The following is a 19,524-nucleotide window of genomic DNA, read 5'->3' on the forward strand; positions in this document are numbered from 1 at the left end:
ATACACGTTATTCCGATACATCGTAGTAAAATAATGCTATTGTGTTATTGCATAGAAGAGATGGCTTTCGGGAGTGAGCTGGCTTAGGTGATGGTCTGCGAGCGCTGGCGGTTGCCTGGGGGCTGCTGGGTGGCGGGGGCACCGCTGCCGTCGGACTGCTGCTCCTCCTGCTTCCGGGCGTGTTCCTCGTACCACTCCTAGGGCACAGGGCAGATGGGGGGGGGGGGGGCGCTGAGTGGGCTGCACCCCTTCCAGCCCGCCCGGCGCCCCCCAGCCTGACAGGCACCAGGCCGGGCAGTGCGTGGCCTCCAGCCTCTGCCTGCAGGGCTGGGGGACCACCCGGGATGGAGGAGGTGGGCTGCCAGCCCCCCACCCCCAACGGGGACCAGGGCCTCTCCCAGCTCCCGCCAACACCGCTGTGAAAGCAGTTTGAGGAAAATTAAACAGCTCACCTGCCTCAGGCCATTGTCTGACATTTTCAGGGACAGGGGAATTCAGGTGATTAAGGAATTAAAAATGCACCGTGTTTAGAATCTGAACCACAGAATTTTAGAGCCTAAAACACGGAGATGGCCTAGCTCCGTGCCCCCTCATCTTACGGAGGGGAAACTGAGGCGGGGGGTGATGGACAGACCCGAGCCATCACCTCTGCTTCCCGAGGCAGACTGTCCCCTCTCACGGATGAGAAAGCGCTGAGTGACCTGCCCACGGGCACAGAGCCAGGAGTCCAGCCCAGGGTTCCGGACACCAGAGCTCCCGCTGGTCCACGTCCCTGTGCCACCCAGTGCCCTGCAGCCTCCCAGTTTCGGGCGTGAGCACTGGTAGACTGGGTTCCCGCTGTGAGAACGCCAGGAAACAAGGCAACTGCTGCGAGGGAGACCCTCCTGGAGCCCTGGGACCCCAAGCGGGAGGGAAGACCCCAGGTTCCTCCACCGCGGCCCATGGCTCTGTCCGGGATGCAGCGTGCGGGCCACGTGGTGCTGGGTAAGATGTTTGACTCAGCTGGCAATGTGGGAAGATGGGGAGCGTTTGTAAAAACACACAAAAAACAAAATTGACTTCTCCCTTCTCTTAAATTAGAAAAAACCAAACAGTAAAAAAAACCAAAAAAACCACCCAGTGACCCGCTGGGCACAGCAGGCCTTATTCCGATGGGCAGTGTGGGCTGGACCTGGGAGAGGCCACGTCACCCCGGGCGGCGGGTCGGGCGCTCCTACCCGAATCTCCTCCTGGTACATCTTCAGGCTCAGGTCACTCTTGGTCCTGGATCTCCGTCCCAGGAACACCACGGTGCTTTGCTGTGGACGAGCAGAGGCTGCAGGCCCCCCGTGCCAGGCCCGGGCACCCACCGCCCGCGCAGGCCTTGCCCGCTCCTCTGGCTTTTGCTACGATGCCACCCAAAGTGTCACCAGACCCTGAGGGGCTGGACGGTGGGGGTGGGACTCCACTCGGCTACAGCGCCCTCCTCCCGGCCGGGTTTCCTGCCCAGGTGGGGCCCCAGCCTCACCTCGTTTCTCTCCATCTGGGAGAGGACCTTGAGCAACTGGGGGACGTCCGCGGCCGCGCCCCGCGCCTCCCGGGACAGCTTGAGCACAGCGAGCAGCTCGTCCTTAGACAGCTCCTTCTCCACGGTGATGCCACCGTCAACTGCAGCCGGGCGGGACCTGGGCTCAGAGGCCTCGCCAGCCCTCCGCCCTGCCGTCCCTCTCCCGCCCCCTCCCCTCCCTCTGCTGTGGGTGTAAGGATCGGTGGGCAGGCCAGCAGCTCACAGGAGACAGGGTTTGGGAGGCAGCCTCCAAGCGAAAAGGAAAGGGTCAGCCCGGCCGGTGTGGCTCAGTGGTTGAGCACAGACCAGGGACCACGAGGTCCCTGATGCAATTCCCTGTGAGGGCACAGGCCCGGGTGAGCAGGAGGCAGCCAAGCGATGTTTCTCTCATTGATGTTTCTCTCTCTCTCCCCTCTCCCTTCCCTTTTCCCTAAAAATCTATTTAAAAATGACATGTTATAAAAAAGGGTGAGACAGCCTGATAGGATAGAGACTTGGAAACAAGTAGAAACAGGTTTGTGGCCGTTCTGAGGGAGAGTCGGGAAAGGACGGGGGGTCAGTGTGCAGAGAGCTGTGCCACCTGGGAGGCGCGAGGCGGTTAGGGGAGCTGGGACCTCCCAGCAGGAGAGCTACGGGCTCTGCAGTCTGCAGGGTTCCAGGACCGCGGAGTGGAGTTTAGAAGGGGGAGACAGCGGCTGAGAGGAGGAGGATAAGAGTGAGCAGCCCGGGGGACAGGGGGGCCGGCCGGCGGTGTATACCAGAAGCCTGTCTTGGATGTGGGGTTTTTCTTAAACTGTGATGTGTATTGTCTTTCTTTGAAAAATGAGATCGAGAGCATGTGTCTGCCATTGACTATCTGAACATCAATGGCAGTGAGAGAGCTAGCAAGACAAGCCACACACAGAAGCTGAGCTGCCGGGCAGACAGACAGCTGGCAGCGCAGGCTCCTGCCCCGGGCACAGACCTTCCGAGTCCTGGTTCTTGCGGCTGAAGTTCATTCGGAAGACGAAGGCCTCGAGGATGAAGGCCACGATGATGGTCATCACCACCTGGCCGGCACAGGGCGGGGCAGAAAAAGGATGGGGGGGGCGCTGCTTTGGCCTCCCCAGCAGAGCCACGTGGACGCGTCCCGGCCCTGTCCTCCCCGGGCTGCCGCCCAGTGGGCAGGGCAGCTGGAGACCCGGATGATGGAGGACGCGCATCCGGGCCCAGACTTACCATGGTCACAATGTAGAAGGTCATGAAGTAGAGGCGGCTCCAGTGGGAGGTCTGAGAGGTGACGCCTTCCTGGAGGCAGAGGACGCAGTGAGCGGGCCTGAAGGCGCTGTCCACTAGGCTTTCTGTGGCCCTGGCACTGCCAGGCTCTTTACAGCCCCCCCCCCCACCCCCTGATTAAGGAAGTCACAGGTCCCTGGGTCAAAATTCCTCTGCTGCAGAGGCCTGGATGGTTCCCAGGACTGAGCCTGCCCCGAGTGGGGGTGCACGTGGAAGGAAGCCCCGCCACACTGGTCCCTGACTGGAAAGTCTCCCCGGTGGGCGGGAGGACAGAGGCTGGCGCATCCCCTGGCTGCTGGGGGGTGGGGAGCTGGGACGAAGGCCATGTCCAGCGGAGGAGTGCTCCTCTGCAGAACGCCACCCTGGCAGGCAATGGGAAGGGCAATGGACCCCACACTGGGTGGAGGGAGACGCAGAGCTGGCCCCAGAGGGTGAGGGGAAGACGCCCCCAGGAGCTGGCCAAGGTCCTTACCATGATGATGTACCAGTTGTTGACAACTGTGAGCTCGAACAAGGTCACTGCCAAAGCGAAGGGGGAAGGCATCGTGATCAGACCCACCGTTTCAGAGTCAGAGGTCCCGGGCACCAGGCACCTAAATGAGGCGTCCCCATCGCCAGCCTGGGCCTCCCCGAGCGCCCACCACAAAGCTGCCACCTTGCCTGTCCCCAGCAGGGTGTGCCCTTTGCCTGCAGCCTGCGGATGGACCAGGGCTTGGGGTGGGGAAAGAGCACAGACTTCATCGGTGCAGATCTGGGGTGCATGAGGCTCTCCCCGACCTCGAGAAGCTGTGTCAGGCCTGCCTGTCCGCATCCCTCCACTCCCCCCGCCCGCCCCATCCCCTCCCCCTCCATGGAACCCGGAGCAGAGCTGTGTGGGCCTCTTCTGAGCCATGAAAGGGCACTGTGGCGGGCGAGGGGGTGGTGCCCTAGCATCAGGCAGAACCCCTCCCTGCAAAGCATGAAGCTCTTCTGCCCCCTGACACCAAGGTTATCAGCAAAGGAGTAAACCCGGCGACTGCGTGAGCCAGACTGGCCTGGCCCACACCCCTACGCCTGGGCTCACGCTCCCTCTGGGCCAGAAGGGACCGAGACAGTGGGGCCAACAGCCGGGGAGGGAGAGGCCGCAGACAGCCCTGCTCTCCCGCCTCTGGGACCTGCGGGGCTGAGGCCCAGGGAGTGCCCCCCCGGGATCTCTGCACTCACCAAAGCTGTTCAGGACGTTGTCGAAATTGTTGAGATAATAGTAGCCGTCCTCCACGACCGTCCTGTTGCCCACCGTGCGGTTGCGCCAGCGGTAGGCGTCTGCCACTGTGCTTGTGCTGGCCGGGGAGACGGGCAGGAGGGACGGTCACAACACAGCGGGTCGCCCCAACAGGACAAAATGTTTAAGGAAACCAAGGTCTGAGCAGGGAGCACTGTCCTGGCCCAGCCTGTTTCCTGCCCAGCAACCACCACCCTCCCCTCCACCCCCCCCCCCACCCGCTCTCACTGCCTCCAGCCCCCACCCCCTTATCTGCCTCCACTGGGCATTACTCTGCTGCCGGCTGGGCCTCCTCCCTCCGAGCCACCCTGAGACGCTGCTGGGAGGGGCCGTGCCGTGCCTCCGGGCCCCTGGACTTGCTGCGGCGGGCGAGGGCCGCACCAGGGAGGGGAAAGGGCCTGTCAGGGCTCCGGCCCCAGCCAGGCCTTCTCAGAGGTGGTTGCCTCTGTCCTGAGAGCTGGCTGGCTACTTGTATTTAAATCCTTGATGGCTCATCTGTTAAAATCCATGCGATGTTTCTGCAAGTCTGAGCCTCTCGCCAGGCACACGCTGCACCGGATTTGCAGGGCGGGGCCTGGAACCTGCGCTTGTAAGCAGCGGCCCTGTGCCCGGGACCCCCTCTCCTCGGCGGCCGGCTCCGAGCCCAGCCTGACACCCAGCAGCCACCGGTGTCTCTGAGGCGTCTATCGGCCTCCAGGCCAGAAGCACCCAATATTAAAGGGAACATGGGACCGACTGGCAGAGGACACACTGTCATCCTGGTGGCTGGGAGGAGGGAGGAAGAGGTCATGGGGGGCAGGTTCCCCACTCCGTCCTTCCCACGGGTGTCGGTCTGTCTTATCCTAACCGGCCACCCCGGGAGAGACGTGGAAGTAAGCCATGGGATCGGGCCTAGACCCAGGCCAGGCCACAGCCCCAAGGGCGAGCTGAGGGAGGCCTGGGGACAGGGAAACTGCTCCTAGGCCCTCACCGCAGAGATAACTGCTTCCGGGTCCCTCACTTAGCTACCGACTGGACTGAGCCCCGGAAGCAAGGCAAGGGGATTGACTCCAGGAGCCCGGCCCGCTGAGGCCCGGCGTGGACTCACTTGCAGCAGTTGGGGTAGAGGATCCCGCAGAAGAACTCCATGCCCACGATGGCGAAGGAGTAGTAGAAGATGAGCAGGGTGAGGCCCAGGCTGCGGGAGGGGCAGACAGTGACCGCGGGCCGGCCGAGCCCGCCTCTCGGGCAGCCCGCCTGACCCACGGAGCGCAGGGTGAGAGGCGTGCCCCCAGCCAGGTTCTCCGCCTGGGAAGTGCCTGCGGGGAAGGGGCCTCGTGCCTCAGGTCTGGGCTAGAACACGGCTCGAAGGAGGACTCTGAACAGATGCCCCTGACCAGAGATCCCCCCTTACCTGTGAAGGCAGACGCACAGGTGACCCCTTACCTGTGAAGCAGACACAGGTGGTGAGTGAGGGACAGCTCCCTGCCCTCCCCACTAATGTCTCACAGGTCGGCGAGGGGCGTGGGGCGGGGAGACCTGTGCTGTCAGAGGTCAGCCGCCTCGCAGAGCCCGCAGACCCTCGATTCCAGTCCTTTCCGGGCCTCCTCTCCCCCTCTACCGCCCGCTGCCCGCCCCGAGGGGGCACAAGCCGCGGGACGCCTGGCCCTGGGGCCGAGGCAGGGCAGTACCTGGCCATCCGGGGCAGCAGCTCAAACATGGTGTCCAGCACGTTGCGGTAGCGCTTTTTCAGTTTGAACAGCCTGAGCAAGGAAGGAGGTGGGTCACTTCCTGACATGGGACGCGGCCACAGCCCCCCCACGGCACCAGGCAGAAGGCAGGCCCAGGGCCCTCCCTCAGGACCCGGGGCCGGACAGGCCTGTCCCTGCAGGGACGCAGAGCCGTGCTGTGGGTCAGCGCCTTCCGGGGTGACGGGGGGCAGTGTGGCTGTTCAGTTTATAAGCGCAGCCCCGAGGCTCAGGGCGGGCGAGGCCCTGCTCAAACCAGGAGGCACGCGAGAGAGCAGGGAGCCTGGGCTCGGGGGAGGAAAGGGCGACAGTGGCGGGGAGAGAAGCTGGCATCGGCCTGGCCCGGCCACCACCACTGGGTGTGGCAGCAGCTTCTGCTACAGAGATGCCGCCCTGGACCCCAACCTCCACCTTTTTCCTCCCAAGATGGGCAGGAGGGGAGGAGGGACAGGGCGGAAGGGTGGACAGGGCAGGAGGGGGGACAGGGAGGGAAGACCAGGCAGGAGGAGGGACAGGGCGGGAGGGGGGACGTGTGTGGGATCGCAGCTGGTAGTCAAGAGGAAACCAGGCTCCTGAAGACGCAAAGGGCTCCCCCAGCTGGGAGGGGTGCTGCCCGGGCCGGGCTTCACTGAGCCCCTGCAGTGACCGGGGGAGAGGTGGGACCGAGCAAGGGCTTTCCGACAGAAGGCTGTTCCAGAAAAGCAAGGGGCCCTCAGATGCCCCTTTGGACCTCACGGCGGTGCCTCTGGTTGAAGACGGTGAGCCGTGTTTCTGTGGTCGCAGCGGACAGAGCCACAGGCCTCCCACCCCACACCTCCCCCCGACAGTGCCAGGGGCCGGTCCCGGAGACGTGCCCTGGGGCTGCGGCCGGGGGCGCTGCAGGCCCCAACCCCAGCTCGAGTCTTCTGCCCCTTTCCGGTCGCTAACCAGACCAGTCCCCAGGCCTCCCCCGCCCTCCCTGTCCCCAGCCCAGCCGGTCACCTCAGCAGCTGGAGCGGCCGCAGGACCACGATGAAGTAGAAGGGCTCCATGTTGAAGGCCAGCGCCAGCAGTCCCAGGAAGGCGAAGGCTGTGACGGAGAAGTCAAACCTCGGAGGGAGAGGGAGAGCGGTCTGTGGGCCCACCGGCCTCCTGCACCGCGGCTGGCGTTCCGGCCCCGTGCTCGGCTCCCTTCCAAGGAGCCCACATGCCGACCACAGCAAAAGCAAGTGTGCCCGCCCCGCGGAGGCCCGTGGCCGGCCAGGTGGGACTCGGCTTCCCCCGCCCTGGGGTTCTGAGGTCGGCGTGGCCAGGTGCCATCACAGCACACATCTCGGGGTGAAACACCCGGCTCCCCCCAAAAACCCCCCTGGAGGGTCCTGCTCTGGTCTAAGGGCAGACACTGGTTCTACTGGTGGCCGCCTGCCCTGGCCAGGTCAGCGAGTGCAGGGGCAGGGTTGGCAAGGGGACCCCACCTGGAGACCAGCGAGCCCTGACCAAGGCCGAGGGCCCCGAGGTCGGCGCGGGACCGGGCTGACTGCCGGCTCTCCTCGCTGACTCGTTTCACGCTCACAGGCCTGAGTGTAGCCCGATCCCACAGGGAGGCCTCTAGGGGCCACAGGGACCTCGGGAGGCCTCAGTGGAGCCGGGAGGAGGGCCCGGGAGGCGGTGGGCCTGCCTTCCCTGTGGGCGGCACGGTTTCATGGAAAAGGGCTGAGCTGGGTTGGGGACGGTGTGGAGGCTGAGGTCTCAAGAGCCCAGCGGCGTGGCTCAGTGGGTGAGCATCGACCTACGGACCAGGAGGTCATGGTTTGATTCCGGTCAAGGGCACATGCCCGGGTTGCCGGCTGGATCCCCAGTGTGGGGTGTGCAGGAGGCAGCCGATCCATGACTCTCCTCCCATCATGAATGTTTCTGTCCCTCTCTCTCGCTCTCCTTTCCTCTCTGAAATCAATAAAAATATATATATTTTAAAAAGACCTCACGAAGAGCCCACCAGCCTCAGGACCCCAGGGCGGGCACGGTGGCCCTGGGGGCGTGTGCAGGAGGGGCTGCGTGGGCCGTGTATAGGAGGGGCGGGCGCGGTGGCCTGAGGGGAAGACAGAGCCCAGCCTGGGAGTCTCAGAGCCACAGGCGAGGCAGCAGGAGAGGCCACGACCTGGCCGCGCACCCTCCTGTGGGGGTGGGGAGGGTGGGGGCTCCCACAAGGCGGGGTCACTTACAGGTTCCAGCCGGAGGACAGGTACTCCACAGGGCCCAGGCCCGCCACCTTCAGGAACAGCTCCACCCCGTAGACTGTGAACAGGAGCAGCAGCGGGCAGTTGGCAGTGGCCTCCCACACCTGGCCTGGCTCAGTCTCCTGAGACCCTTCCGAGGTCTCCAGCCTCCCTCACAGGCTGTGCGCCCTCTGGACAGCCACGCCCCACGGGAGAGTGTGGGCTCCACTCCCTCCCCCTCTCTGGGCACGGCCCAGCCACCCTCTGTCCACCCAGCAGGTATTGCCTGCACCTCTTCAGTGCCAGCCATTGTGCTGGGTGCTGGGCATGCAAGTGACCAGTGCAGTGCCCACTCCTACCGAGCTGAGTGCAGACGGGAGGAGCTGTGAGTGGGTGATGACAGTGCGCTCAGGGTTATAAGAGGAGGGGGGAGTGTCAGGTGGAGGAACACGGTGCAAAGGCCGCGAGGTAAGAAAGGGCACGGTGCACTCAGGAGCAGGGCCCTGTTCGGGAGGGCTGCAGGCTGGGGCCCGGGGGGCTGAGGGGCCGCGCGGCCAGGGGATGTGAGCACGCCGGGATGGAGATTGACGGAGGACAGAGGAGCCATGGGGGAGTTTGAAATGGGCGGGATGGAATCGGACCCAGTTTCTGCCTCCTGAAGCTGCCCATTTCAGCGCCATGAGGTCCTAAACCAGTGAACGGCCTCCCACCCGTGTTTAAGACAAGCCGGTGGCAAAGCCCTGCCGGAGACTTACTAGTGAGAAAGACGAGGGAACTCCAGGGCACGTGCTTGGAGAAGAAGTTCCCACCTGGAGGACAGAGAGGCTGCAGCTCAGGAGGAGGCCGGGCGTGCCCACGGGCGGGCCGGGCCCCCAGCCGGGCTCACCTCTCAGCATGAAGGTCTCCGCGAGGACCCAGACCCCATTGACTGCCACCACCAGGTCTGGAATAGACAGAGAAGCAAGGTCCGCAGGGAAGCCTGGTTAATTTCTGGACCGCTCCACACCCCCTTGGGACAGGAGACCGCTTAGTGCTTTTACCACACGAGCTAAATCAACTGCTGGTTTCACTTAGCAACGGCTACGAATTTCTAAAAGCCCCCTCTCTGTCACTGCAGGGATACCAGTTAAGACCAATCAGTAAAACCTATTATCCTAAGTCAGTATCAACGATGGACAATACACCAAGGGTTTGATTATTGAAAGAATTTGTTTTTCCTTTGAGATGTGCGATTTTTAAAATCACTGCATAGTTAGCAAAATGCATATGGATCTGGCCTTTCACTGAGCAATCCCACTGCTAGGAACCCATCCTAACGAGACACCAGCAAACACACAGCACCAGGTATCCAGAAAGCTGTTCACTCGAGAACTACTTGTGATGGCAAAACATCAGAACCCACGCAGGTGATCAGGAGGGTACCGGTGGAATGAACTGTGATGCGGTCATGACAAGGTGCTTACCGCCCTGGCCAGGTGGCTCAGTCGGTTGGAGCACCATCCCATGCATCGGAAGGTTGTGGGTTCGAACCCCAGTTGGGGTGTGTACAAGGGGCAACCAATCAATGTTTCTCACATCGATGTTTTTCTCTCTCTCCCTTCCATTCTCTCTAAATATCAATAAGAAAACATATCCTTGGGTGAAGATTAAAAAAAAAAAAGTGTCCCATCAACTATAAAAATAAAGGGGGGACATCTCTATATATTACTGTGGCTCGGTCTCCAGGATTTATTGTTAACCAAAAAAAAAGTGTGTAAAGTATGCTTTCGTTTACTGAAGACAGAGATATATGCATACGCATGCACCTATTCAGAGTTGTTAAAACATGGATGGATAAGCCATGATAAAAGGTACCCATTGGGGGAGGTGACAAGATGTAAAGTTACCGGAAATAAGTCACAGAGGATATGCACAAACACACACAAACAAGACCGAAAGAGGACCAGTCCTGTTCCTTCAACTACACAGTGCAGGAGGGAGAAGAGGGACGGAGGAGGAACCCACAGATTAAAAAGGCCCAAGTGACTTATCCACCCATCACACTCTGTGGTTCTGGAATTTGCTTCCAAAACTCCGAGCCTTAGGGTATAGCGAGCCCGAGTGAGGGCGCAGATGTACAAGGAAGACTGGCCCCGGGGCAGTAATTGCCTCCGCTGGGTGCCGGGCACGTGGACGGCCCTGGAACTTTCTACGATGAACAGTCCACATGGCGACTGCAGGACCCATCTCCGGCCTCCCCCCTCTGGAGGAGTGAGCCCCGGGAGCAGAGGGGCCCAGAGCTGCATAGGTCGCACTTACACATGAAATACTGAAAGGCTTTGGACTTCACCAGGATGTTAACTCCTGTCGGATGAGAGGAACTGTTAGCATCGAAGTCTTCCTGGGCAAGCACGCGCTCCCCGACTCCACAGTGCATGCGCGTCAGCAACCAGGGTGTCTACGTCCAGGGGTGAAAACGGAAGGGCCTGTCCCCCGGGGACACTCAGACACCCGGACACAGCGGCACGGACCACAGCTGCTCTGGGGACAGTCTGGGCGACCCGGGCCGGGACAGGACGGAACACGGCGTTGCTGCCACTGCTGAAACCTACAATCCTGCAGGCCTCGGCCTGGGACCATTTCCTCATCCACTTGAGTAACTATCATCCCAGCAGAACGGAAAACCCTGCGCCCAGCGCCCCGCGCCCCAGCGGTGGGAGAAATCACAAACAAGGCCATCCCATCGTTACTCGTGCTCATGGCGGCCCAGACCCAAGCTTCGGGCTTTCTACACGAGAAACTCCCTGTGGGCTCACACCCCCTCGTAGAACTTCCCAACTGGCATTAAGTGAAGGGGGGACTGTTAGGTAAACAACACGGGCACTCCGATGTAAAATGGTTGAATCTTATACTACGCAAGGGATCACGTACACTGGGTATGCACCCTGCCACAGGGGGATGAGCAAAATACACCAGCCGATAAAAAGGCAGGATTCAGAACAGAATACATACTGCAGTCCCACAGTTTTCAAATGTGCAGAAAAAGCAACCAACGTCAGAAAGAAACACACCAGAACATGAACAGTGGTTATTTCTGGGTGGGAGATTTTCTTCAGGCGATCAGGCTTGGTAAACTTTCTTTAATGAACTGGATATTCCACAGATGCCTTTTGGCTTGGTTTTGACGTTGCCAATTTCCTCCCTGGTCCCTAACACTTACGTCCCTGCTGGGGAATCACACGCTCCTGCTGCCACGACACATCTTCAGGGGAACCTTACCTTTGAAGATGAGGAAGGCTGTCCTGGGAAGCTCATCGAACCAGTGTTCTCTGTTCTTCTTCGCCTGCCCAGGAAACAGGGCCATGGGAGAGGGGGTTCAACCAGGGAGGAGAACCTGACCCTGGGGGCCAGGCGGCCACGGTCCTTCCCTGCTCACCAGGCTCTAACTTGGGGAAGAGGAAGAACACTCCGGGATCTAAGTAACAATAAGGCCAGCCAACGGCCACTGAGCACTTCCATGGGCCACGCATGGGCCTTATTTTATAACGTCCTGAAAATAACTGGAGGTCAGAACTACTGTTAGCCCGTTTCCCGGGTGCGACGACCTGGCAAGAGTCAGATAAGTGGCTCGAAGTCACAGGGTGGCTAATGGGGCCCAAGATTTAGTGCTTGTGACCAGGACACTGTATTACACATGTAAAGGCAGATGGGGGGCCTGGGCCACCTGGTGCCCCTGAAGTGACCAGAACTGAGGTGTTGTTCCAGCCAGGGAAGAAATGGACCTTGGCCTGGCCACGGTGGCTCAGTGGTTGAGCACAGGGAGGTCACGGTTCGATTCACGTGCCCAGGTTGTGGGCTCGGTCCCCAGTGTGGGGCGTGCAGGAGGCAGCTGATCAATGATTCTCTCTCATCACTGATGTTTCTCTCTCTCCCTCTGCCTTCCTCTCTGAAATCAATAAAAATATATTTAAAAAAATAAAAAAGAACTGGCCCTCGGGTGCCTCTGGGCCTCATCCCCCCCCCCCCCGTGGACCTGTCCACCTGCTCCCTCTCTGGTCTTACCTTCCACTTCAAGGCGGTGACTTCATAGATATCATAAAAGTCCTTCAGGCTGTCATAGCAACATGAGAAGGCAAAGTAAATTTTAAAAAATCAGAACGCTCCCACTGAGCTTTACTTCTGTCCCTCGCCTGCCTGTGGTCACCTTTAAAGGGGGGAAGGTGGAAAGGGGGAGGGGACAGCTGGGAGTCCCAGCATGTAAGTGGGGGAGGGGGAACCTCCCCTGCAGGCATTCTGACCTTCCCCTGGGCCCTATGAATACTTAATCCTCTCAGTCTGACTGAGTGACAGCCTCAGGCCCCTGAATCACTGTAACGCTTACAAGGACGAGGCGGGGCTGAGCCTCCGTTAGCAGAGAACTTAATGAGACAAATGGGCTGAGAGTTCAGCCCAAACAGAACTCGCTCACTCTCATATCTGCAGCTGGCCTGCTTCTTCTCAAACTGAAAAGAAGGGTTCGGTCGTCAGCCATCTAGAAGGTCGAGACTGCCCTGGAAATCTCGGAGGTTGCGCCGTGGTGTGCATGTGCATGTGCGCATGCCTGCATATGTGTGCGTGCGTGTGTGTGTGTGCACGTGCATGCACCAACACCCCTCTGTGGACCTGCTCGTATGCAACAACCCCATTCATTCTTAGCTCAAAGGTGAGCAGCTGGGTCAGTCTACCTCATGATCCAATATATTCCACTTTTTGTCAAGTCAGCCTGAATTAAATTTGGGGGGACTTCTGTCACTTGCAGAGAGAATCCTGACGAAAACTAAAGCCGCTAACTGGCTCCTTGCCCACCCACCTCCTGGAGCCTTGGCCGCTCAGCTCCCTCCCCTGAATACCTCCGTGGGCCACAGCGCCCCCACCTGGCCGGCACTCTGACCTGAGCAGAGGGGTGTTGCTCTGATTCAGGGCCTTGAAAGTCAGGTAGCGCTCCCAGGCATTCATGCGGGGCTTGTAGAAGCGCATCAGGCCTTCAAACTGCCGGTAGGAGATGCCGGCGGGCCTCTGGGGAGAGGAAGGACGCAGTGTCCACACAGGAAAAGGCAGAGCCCACTGCCTCCTCCCTTGGGGGCGACTACTCGGCTGCCCAGCACGGCCTGGATCCCGGGTGCCTGGCTCCTTCTCATCCTCCCAAGGGACCCCCTACTTTATTTTTCTTTCTTAAAATATGTTTTTATTGATTTTAGAGAGATAGGAAGAGAGAGGGACAGAGAGACAGAAACATCGATGAGAGAGAAACATCGACTGGCTGCCTCCTGCACGCCCCTACTAGGGATTCAGCCCACAACCCAGGCAAGTGCCTTGACCGGGAATCTATCTGGGGACCTGTAGGTTCACAGGTCAACATTCAAACACTGAGCCATGCCCAGCGCACAAGGACTCCTGTTTCTAAAGCTGCTGGCCTGCCATGCTTAGGGGCTGCCCAGGGCAAGGGAGGGGGACTAGGGACCAAACCCCTCCCAGCCCAGCCCCCACACCCCTACCCGCTGGCTGACGAGCAGGCGATAGGCGTGCTGGATGGCGGTTCGCTTATGCAACAGCAAAGACTTGAACTTGCGTTTCTCGATGTCGTTGAAGGTGTCGAACACCACGGCCAGAAGCTGTGAGGGAAGAGCAGAGACCTGGCTCCCTTGCGCGGTGGGACCTCGAGGGGTTGGGAGTGTACCCTCTGCCTCCAGCGGGCGCTCTCCCACACCCCCCAGACCCAGGGAGGGAGAGGGGTGACCCTGCCGCCTGCCCTTGGGGGGGGCAGGAGTTTGTCTCCAAGTCAAAGAGGAAGGCCATGTATTGCCACTTGTAAATTTTCTCTCTTCAGACACACGGTGTAAAACATTGTTATTCCATTTCCCCGGGTACTTCACCTACAGCTCGTCCCTGACTGGGCAGTTTCATAAGGTGAGAAGGAAGCAGGGAAGGGCATGCTGGGCTCGATGGCCCAATCAGCTCAGTCTGGTGGCCGGTGGCCGGTGGCCGGTGGCCGATGGCCGATGGCCGAAGGCCTGGGAGTGTGTGTCCATCCTCTGCCCTCCTGGCCTCGGAGCTCGGAGGGGCATCAGCATGGTGGAGGCTGCCTCCCCTCGCCCCCTCGTTCCCCGTCCTGGTGAGTGGCAGCTTCGTGCACTGGCCCCAGGAATCAGGGGAACAGGAGGCCTTCCTTGAAGGCACAACATTCTGGAACTGCCCGATTCCAAGGTCAGCTTAGTCACAACACAGCCTGCATCACCAGAGGGCGCAGGGAGGGCGGGAGCCGAATCTGAAAGAAGCCTTTTTGGAAGCACTTTCTTTTTCTTTCAAAAATATTTTGAGGGAAATTCTCCTGTCCTTTCTTCTCCTTCAAATGCCCCCCCCCTCCAATTTTTTTCCTTTAGGTCAAGAAAAGATCAGCAAACCTTTCCATAAAGAGCCAGACAACAACTATTGCAGGCTCTGAAGGCCAGATGGTCTCTGCAGTTGCAGCATGAAATCAGCCACAGAGGATGCGGAAACTAATGGGCGTGGCTGTGTGCCAATAAAACTTTATTTACAAGTGCAGGCTTTGGCCAGCAGGCTGCGGTTCACAGACCACCTGCCCCGGATTTTCACAACAAATTAAATCAATTATGCATAATACGTTGTTATGATTCTAAACTAAGGACGGTATATAAGAACTGTAATGTGTATGAAGATAGCTAACATATTTCTTTTTGGTTTTGAGAAATTAAAAAATGTTTTCCTTTTTAAGACCTCACACTTTTAGATTTCATATGACTGCTCCTTTCTTCTTTTTCCTAATCCTCACCTGCGGGTATTTTTCCATTGTGTTTTAGAGCGAGCGGAAGGGAGAGGGACGGAGAGAGAAACATCAATGTGTGAGAAACATTGACTGGTTACTCTCTGCATGCCCTGAGGCTGGGGGTCAAGCCTGCAACCAAGGTACATGCCCTTGACCAGAATCGAACCCAAAACCCTTCACTCCGTGGGCCGATGCTCTATCCACTGAGCCAAACTGGCTAGGGCGAGGAAGTGTCATCTATTCTATCCTGGGCCTGGCTGTGACGCCTGGTGTGAGAATGCTCCTCAGAAGCATAAAAATACAAGATGAGCAAGAGCCTCTCCCTGGTAATTCTGGTGCTGACGTGTGGTCTTGGCACCTGCCTAACGGTGATTGGCTGATGGCAGGAACATGCCTGGTGGCCAGCCGCGCCTCCTCGAATGCCTCCCAAGTCCCAGTGTGCACGGGGACTTCCCCTTCTCCTGACAGTGTGTCCTGTACTGGGATTTCCAGCGGTTCGTGATAAATGGGGTGGAAATATGCAAGATACTCCCGGACGTGGGTGCCGAAGGACCGAGCGGTTCAGAGCAGGGCTTGGAACCTCACCAGCTCGCCTGGCCACCCCGAGCTGCGCGGCCGTGGGCCTGTCACTCTGTCCACCCGACCCTCAGTTCCCCATCTACACACTGAGGATCATCCTGGGGCCTCCAGGGTTGTTGTGTTAAATCATTTAATCCGCCTTGCACGGTGCCTGGGTAAGGCTACTCCGTGCCAGCTTTAATAGTTACTACACGTCTGCGACGAGAATGAACAGTTCCCGGGGGGGCCTTGGCTCAGACATTAGCACCATCAGCAGCAATGACGGGAATAACCCAGGGAGGCTGCTACGCTGGTCCCCGCACCACACCTGACTACAGTCTGGCACCCCCGGCCCCTGCCGACGTGGTGCCTCCTTTTCCATGCCCATGGCACCCAGCACTGTGCCGGCTGCCCCAGCGGAGACGAGACAAGTCACTCACCAGGTTCATGATGAAGTACAGCTCGATGGAGAGGTACACGATGAAGAAGACGCAGGACCAGGGGTTCCGGGAGTAGGAAGGCATCATCACGTCTGGGAAACTGCATTTGCAGAGCATTGCCTGGGGGCCCTGTCTGCCCGCTTCCATCTTCTCTAAGGACATCTCTCTTTTCTGCCTTCCCAGCCCCACCCCACCGGCCCGGCTCTCAGCTCACGGGCTCCGAGTCACCAAGCCACTCCCATTCCTCCCAGTGCCCCGAGCACTGTCTGGGCTGAGACAGGTAATGTCCTGGGCTGGGAAGACCCTGGGCACTAGCTGAGGGCAGCGGCCAGAGCAGAGCCCACACTCACTTGGCTGTGGTCAGCAGGACGAACAGACTGACGATGCTGCTCTCCAGGGTGCTGAAGTACTGTTGGGGAAAGAGGCAGAAGGACATGCTGGCCAGCCGGAGGGCACAAGGCAGCCTGGGCCAGCCTGCAATGGGCCCCCGGAGCGCCCTGCCCTCCCCGCCCCGCCCCACCCACTGCCTCCTCCCACGGGATCCCTGAGGGATGAGCAAACTGGAGTAAGGACTCGGCTTTCCTGAGCTCCATGCTTCTGGCAGAAGTAGACAAGTGACTCGGGGACTTTTCTTCCAGAAAATCACGTTTGCACAATTAGCTTGGATCTCCTTCACTGTAACCTCCACCAAAACGTCCCCATGTTCCAAATCGGATCTTGGAAACACGACCCTCACGGTAGGAAACCATGCCCCTTAGCACGCAGGGAAGGAAAACGGCTCACGTCGGGGTGACGGGGACTTTCAGGGGCCGTCAGCTGTGATGCGAAGCCAGGCAGGCCTCCCTCCCTAATGTAGCTAGGGAGTCAGCCCAGCCACCTTGTCAGAGGGGAATGGCCTCACATAAAGGAAGAAATGGACAAAACATGGTGATTACTTACGGGGTCTGAAGGATTAGGGGAGAACAAGTAGAAACCTGGAAGGCAGCAGAAAACAGATGGAAAAGATGTCAAAGGACTGGACCGATACACGTAAATGAGAGCAGTGCGCCGAGGGAGACAATAGGGAGTGGTGGGGACTGCGGCACTCTGGGGAACACATGCTCTGAAATAAAGGGAGCAGGTGCTACCAGCCACTGGGTAACTGCAGCTATTCGGAAATGTGGCCCGAGTACCATCAAGTGTAGTATTAAAAAGGTTGGCAATCTGTCATTTTGTATAAAAATCTGATTTTTAAATGCTGGCTCAAAATTTTCAGACCAAACAAAACTCATGCATTGGCTGGATTTGGAATTTGGTTTTGAGAATGTGACGGCCAAGTAATAATTCCGAAGGGACTCCATTGTTTCCCTAGAGCCAAGGGTCCTGGGGTGGGAACGGCATTCACTTCCTCCTTTGGAATGGGCTATCCCCCTGAGTCCTTGAAACCCTGTGGGAAAAGTGGGAAAGTCTGCCCTCAGGGGAAGTCAGCCGCCTTGGAGCACAAATTGTCACCGAGATGGTGGAGGGGAGGTGGAATGGGAGCCAGAAGCTCGGGACACATCAGTCACGGAGGCAGGGGCTGGCCTTAGAGCCAGAGATCTCTGGGCCACTGGCTGTGCCACGCCAGGACTCGAGGAGGGACCTCAGTTTCCTCATCGCGTGTCGGGACCGCCACTGGCGGAGCCCTGTGTCTGCATGGGGGTGCCGCACTCATACTCGGCCTTATCTAAGAGGCAAGGCCTCCTCAGGGTTAGAAAGCCATGATCTTGCTCTTATATCTAGTGATGCTGACATGCACAGACCCTAACCTTCCACGTGCCGCAGGGTAAGTCTCACACGTGTCCGCCAGGAAACACATGAGTGTTCACTGCCGTGTGGCTTGTGATAGTGAAAAATGCCCACCAACAAGAGAACAGATAAATAAGTCTGGGCACATTCACTACACTCCTGTGAAGATGAACACGTGACATCTGCATACATCATCATGAATAAACGTCACATGCCTAGTGTTGAGCAAAGAGCACCGTGCAGAAGGGGACACCATGTTACATAACCATTTACACAACTATTTTGAATATGCAAAGCAATAATAGAACACAGGTGTTGCTCAGGAAACATAAACATAAAGTGAAACTATACAGACACGAGTAGCAATGCTAAGCCTCGGACGCAGGAACCTCTGGGGGGGAAATTGAGGTCATGAAAGGCTACAAAGGGGGTTCCATTTTATTTCTAACTCTCCACTTCCTAAGCTGGAGTCCCTGGGTGTTTATATCATTAGGTTTTTGTTCGTTGTTTTTTTTGTTAATCCTCACCCGAGAATATTTTTCCATTGATTTCTAAAGAGAGTGGAAGGGAGGGGGAGAGACAAAGAGAGAAACATCGACATGAGAGAGACACATCGATTGGTTGCCTCCCACATGCACCCCAACCTGGGGATCAAGTCTGTAACCTACAACCGAAGTTCATGCCCTTGACCGGAATCGAACCCATGACCCTTCAATCTGCGGGCCAATGGTCTAACCACTGAACAACCCAGCTAGGCTGTTTATATCACTTATAAAACCTTTCTGAATTTCCAAAACTATCAAAGTAAGTTTTCCTCCCACGGTGACTTTGCTTTTGGAGACCGCCTGGTCCCGGGCACAGGGAACTCACCAAGGATGGCAAAGATGATCATGAAGAAGAGCAGCAGCAGCAGGATGTCCATGAAGGGTGGCAGGGACTGGAAGATCTGCCGAAGGTTTCTGGGGAGACAGGGGGGGGGTCAGGGGGGATGAGGCGCAGCCCGCGGTGGGCCCGAGGAGTGTGGTTGGGATTCCTCAGGGGAACACGCGCTCAGGGAGACCTGGGTCTGGTGCTCCTGACTCAGAATACTAACCCCCCTTGCGCCCCGGCTTGCTGTCCTGCAGGACCTGCACTCAGTGGTGACAGGGAGAAGGGAGGCAGGTGCCGCACAGACACCCGCTCCTCCTACCTGCAGGGTCAGCGGGGAGTGCCCCCTGAGAGAGGGAGGGGAAGCAGAAGGCTGAGGGCACCGACTCGGTGCAGAGGTCGCTTCCCCGAGAAGTGGGGTGCATGGAGACAGCTCGGGGCCACCTGGTCCTAGGACACTTGTGTCCTGTGTTGGGGATGCACAGAGAATGAACTGCCAGCCCACTCTTATCAACAGTCCCCAGCCAATGGATTCTCAGATGGATCTCAAAGCTCAGTCTAACTCTAGGCCGACGGTGTGCTCGAGTGCAGTGCCCCGGTCTTGGGGGAGGCACCAGGACAGCCTGTGAGCCGCGTGGACCTTTAGCCAAGCTGCCTGCTCTGAGCGCTGCTGCTGCTGTGCTGGGGCAGATAATGTGCTTAGAGAGGAGCCAGGCCCAGAAAGCTGGGACGGAGGCCTGGAGTCGGGACACCTAAACTTCAGGGGGAAGAGCCTTCCTCTCTGTGGGGCCGAGAGGCAGAGGGAGGCGAGCGTGCTTAGTCAGACTCTACCGACGGGCAGGATGGATCTTATGGCTACTTGACTCACTGAGTCCTGCTCCACTGGCCCAGGGGTCCAGGCCAGGCCAGGATAGCGACTGTCTGAGCAGCTCCTCCCCCAGGCCTTACCGCCGGACGCCACCGCAGTACCGACAGTCCACCAGGAAAATGCAGCGCAGCGCCCGGGTCACCCGCATGTGGGACGTCTGCCGCACCAGCACCACGATGGCCTCGATGAACTGCACCACCAGCACGGAGGTCTGGGGG

General features: G+C 58.8%; 1 protein-coding gene across 3 annotated transcripts in view; it reads right to left on the minus strand.

The window, feature by feature from the left end:
• Positions 1 to 20: 20 nt before the first annotated feature.
• The window catches only part of TPCN1 (two pore segment channel 1), a gene marked incomplete at its 5' end in the record, with an annotated part of 49,229 nt that continues 29,725 nt past the window's right edge, over positions 21 to 19,524 (minus strand). For 2 of the 3 annotated variants that reach the window (XM_079763300.1, XM_079763301.1), the window contains 23 exons: positions 21 to 197; positions 1,218 to 1,298; positions 1,508 to 1,647; positions 2,511 to 2,595; positions 2,765 to 2,833; positions 3,294 to 3,340; positions 4,025 to 4,140; positions 5,170 to 5,259; positions 5,753 to 5,824; positions 6,791 to 6,898; positions 8,011 to 8,083; positions 8,760 to 8,813; positions 8,891 to 8,947; positions 10,303 to 10,347; positions 11,263 to 11,326; positions 12,046 to 12,094; positions 12,914 to 13,038; positions 13,518 to 13,634; positions 15,805 to 15,904; positions 16,155 to 16,213; positions 16,744 to 16,778; positions 18,442 to 18,530; positions 19,387 to 19,517. In XM_079763300.1, the coding sequence (XP_079619426.1) occupies positions 84 to 197; positions 1,218 to 1,298; positions 1,508 to 1,647; positions 2,511 to 2,595; positions 2,765 to 2,833; positions 3,294 to 3,340; positions 4,025 to 4,140; positions 5,170 to 5,259; positions 5,753 to 5,824; positions 6,791 to 6,898; positions 8,011 to 8,083; positions 8,760 to 8,813; positions 8,891 to 8,947; positions 10,303 to 10,347; positions 11,263 to 11,326; positions 12,046 to 12,094; positions 12,914 to 13,038; positions 13,518 to 13,634; positions 15,805 to 15,904; positions 16,155 to 16,213; positions 16,744 to 16,778; positions 18,442 to 18,530; positions 19,387 to 19,517 (1,920 nt within the window). In that variant the 3' untranslated portion in view covers positions 21 to 83. Of the gene's footprint in view, positions 198 to 1,217; positions 1,299 to 1,507; positions 1,648 to 2,510; positions 2,596 to 2,764; positions 2,834 to 3,293; positions 3,341 to 4,024; positions 4,141 to 5,169; positions 5,260 to 5,475; positions 5,508 to 5,752; positions 5,825 to 6,790; positions 6,899 to 8,010; positions 8,084 to 8,759; positions 8,814 to 8,890; positions 8,948 to 10,302; positions 10,348 to 11,262; positions 11,327 to 12,045; positions 12,095 to 12,913; positions 13,039 to 13,517; positions 13,635 to 15,804; positions 15,905 to 16,154; positions 16,214 to 16,743; positions 16,779 to 18,441; positions 18,531 to 19,386; positions 19,518 to 19,524 lie in introns of those variants that run through there. The other variant, XM_079763302.1, reaches the window with a different exon arrangement.

Source organism: Cnephaeus nilssonii (genome assembly GCF_951640355.1).
Source record: "Cnephaeus nilssonii genome assembly, chromosome: 22".
Classification (NCBI taxonomy): Eukaryota; Metazoa; Chordata; class Mammalia; order Chiroptera; family Vespertilionidae; genus Cnephaeus; species Cnephaeus nilssonii.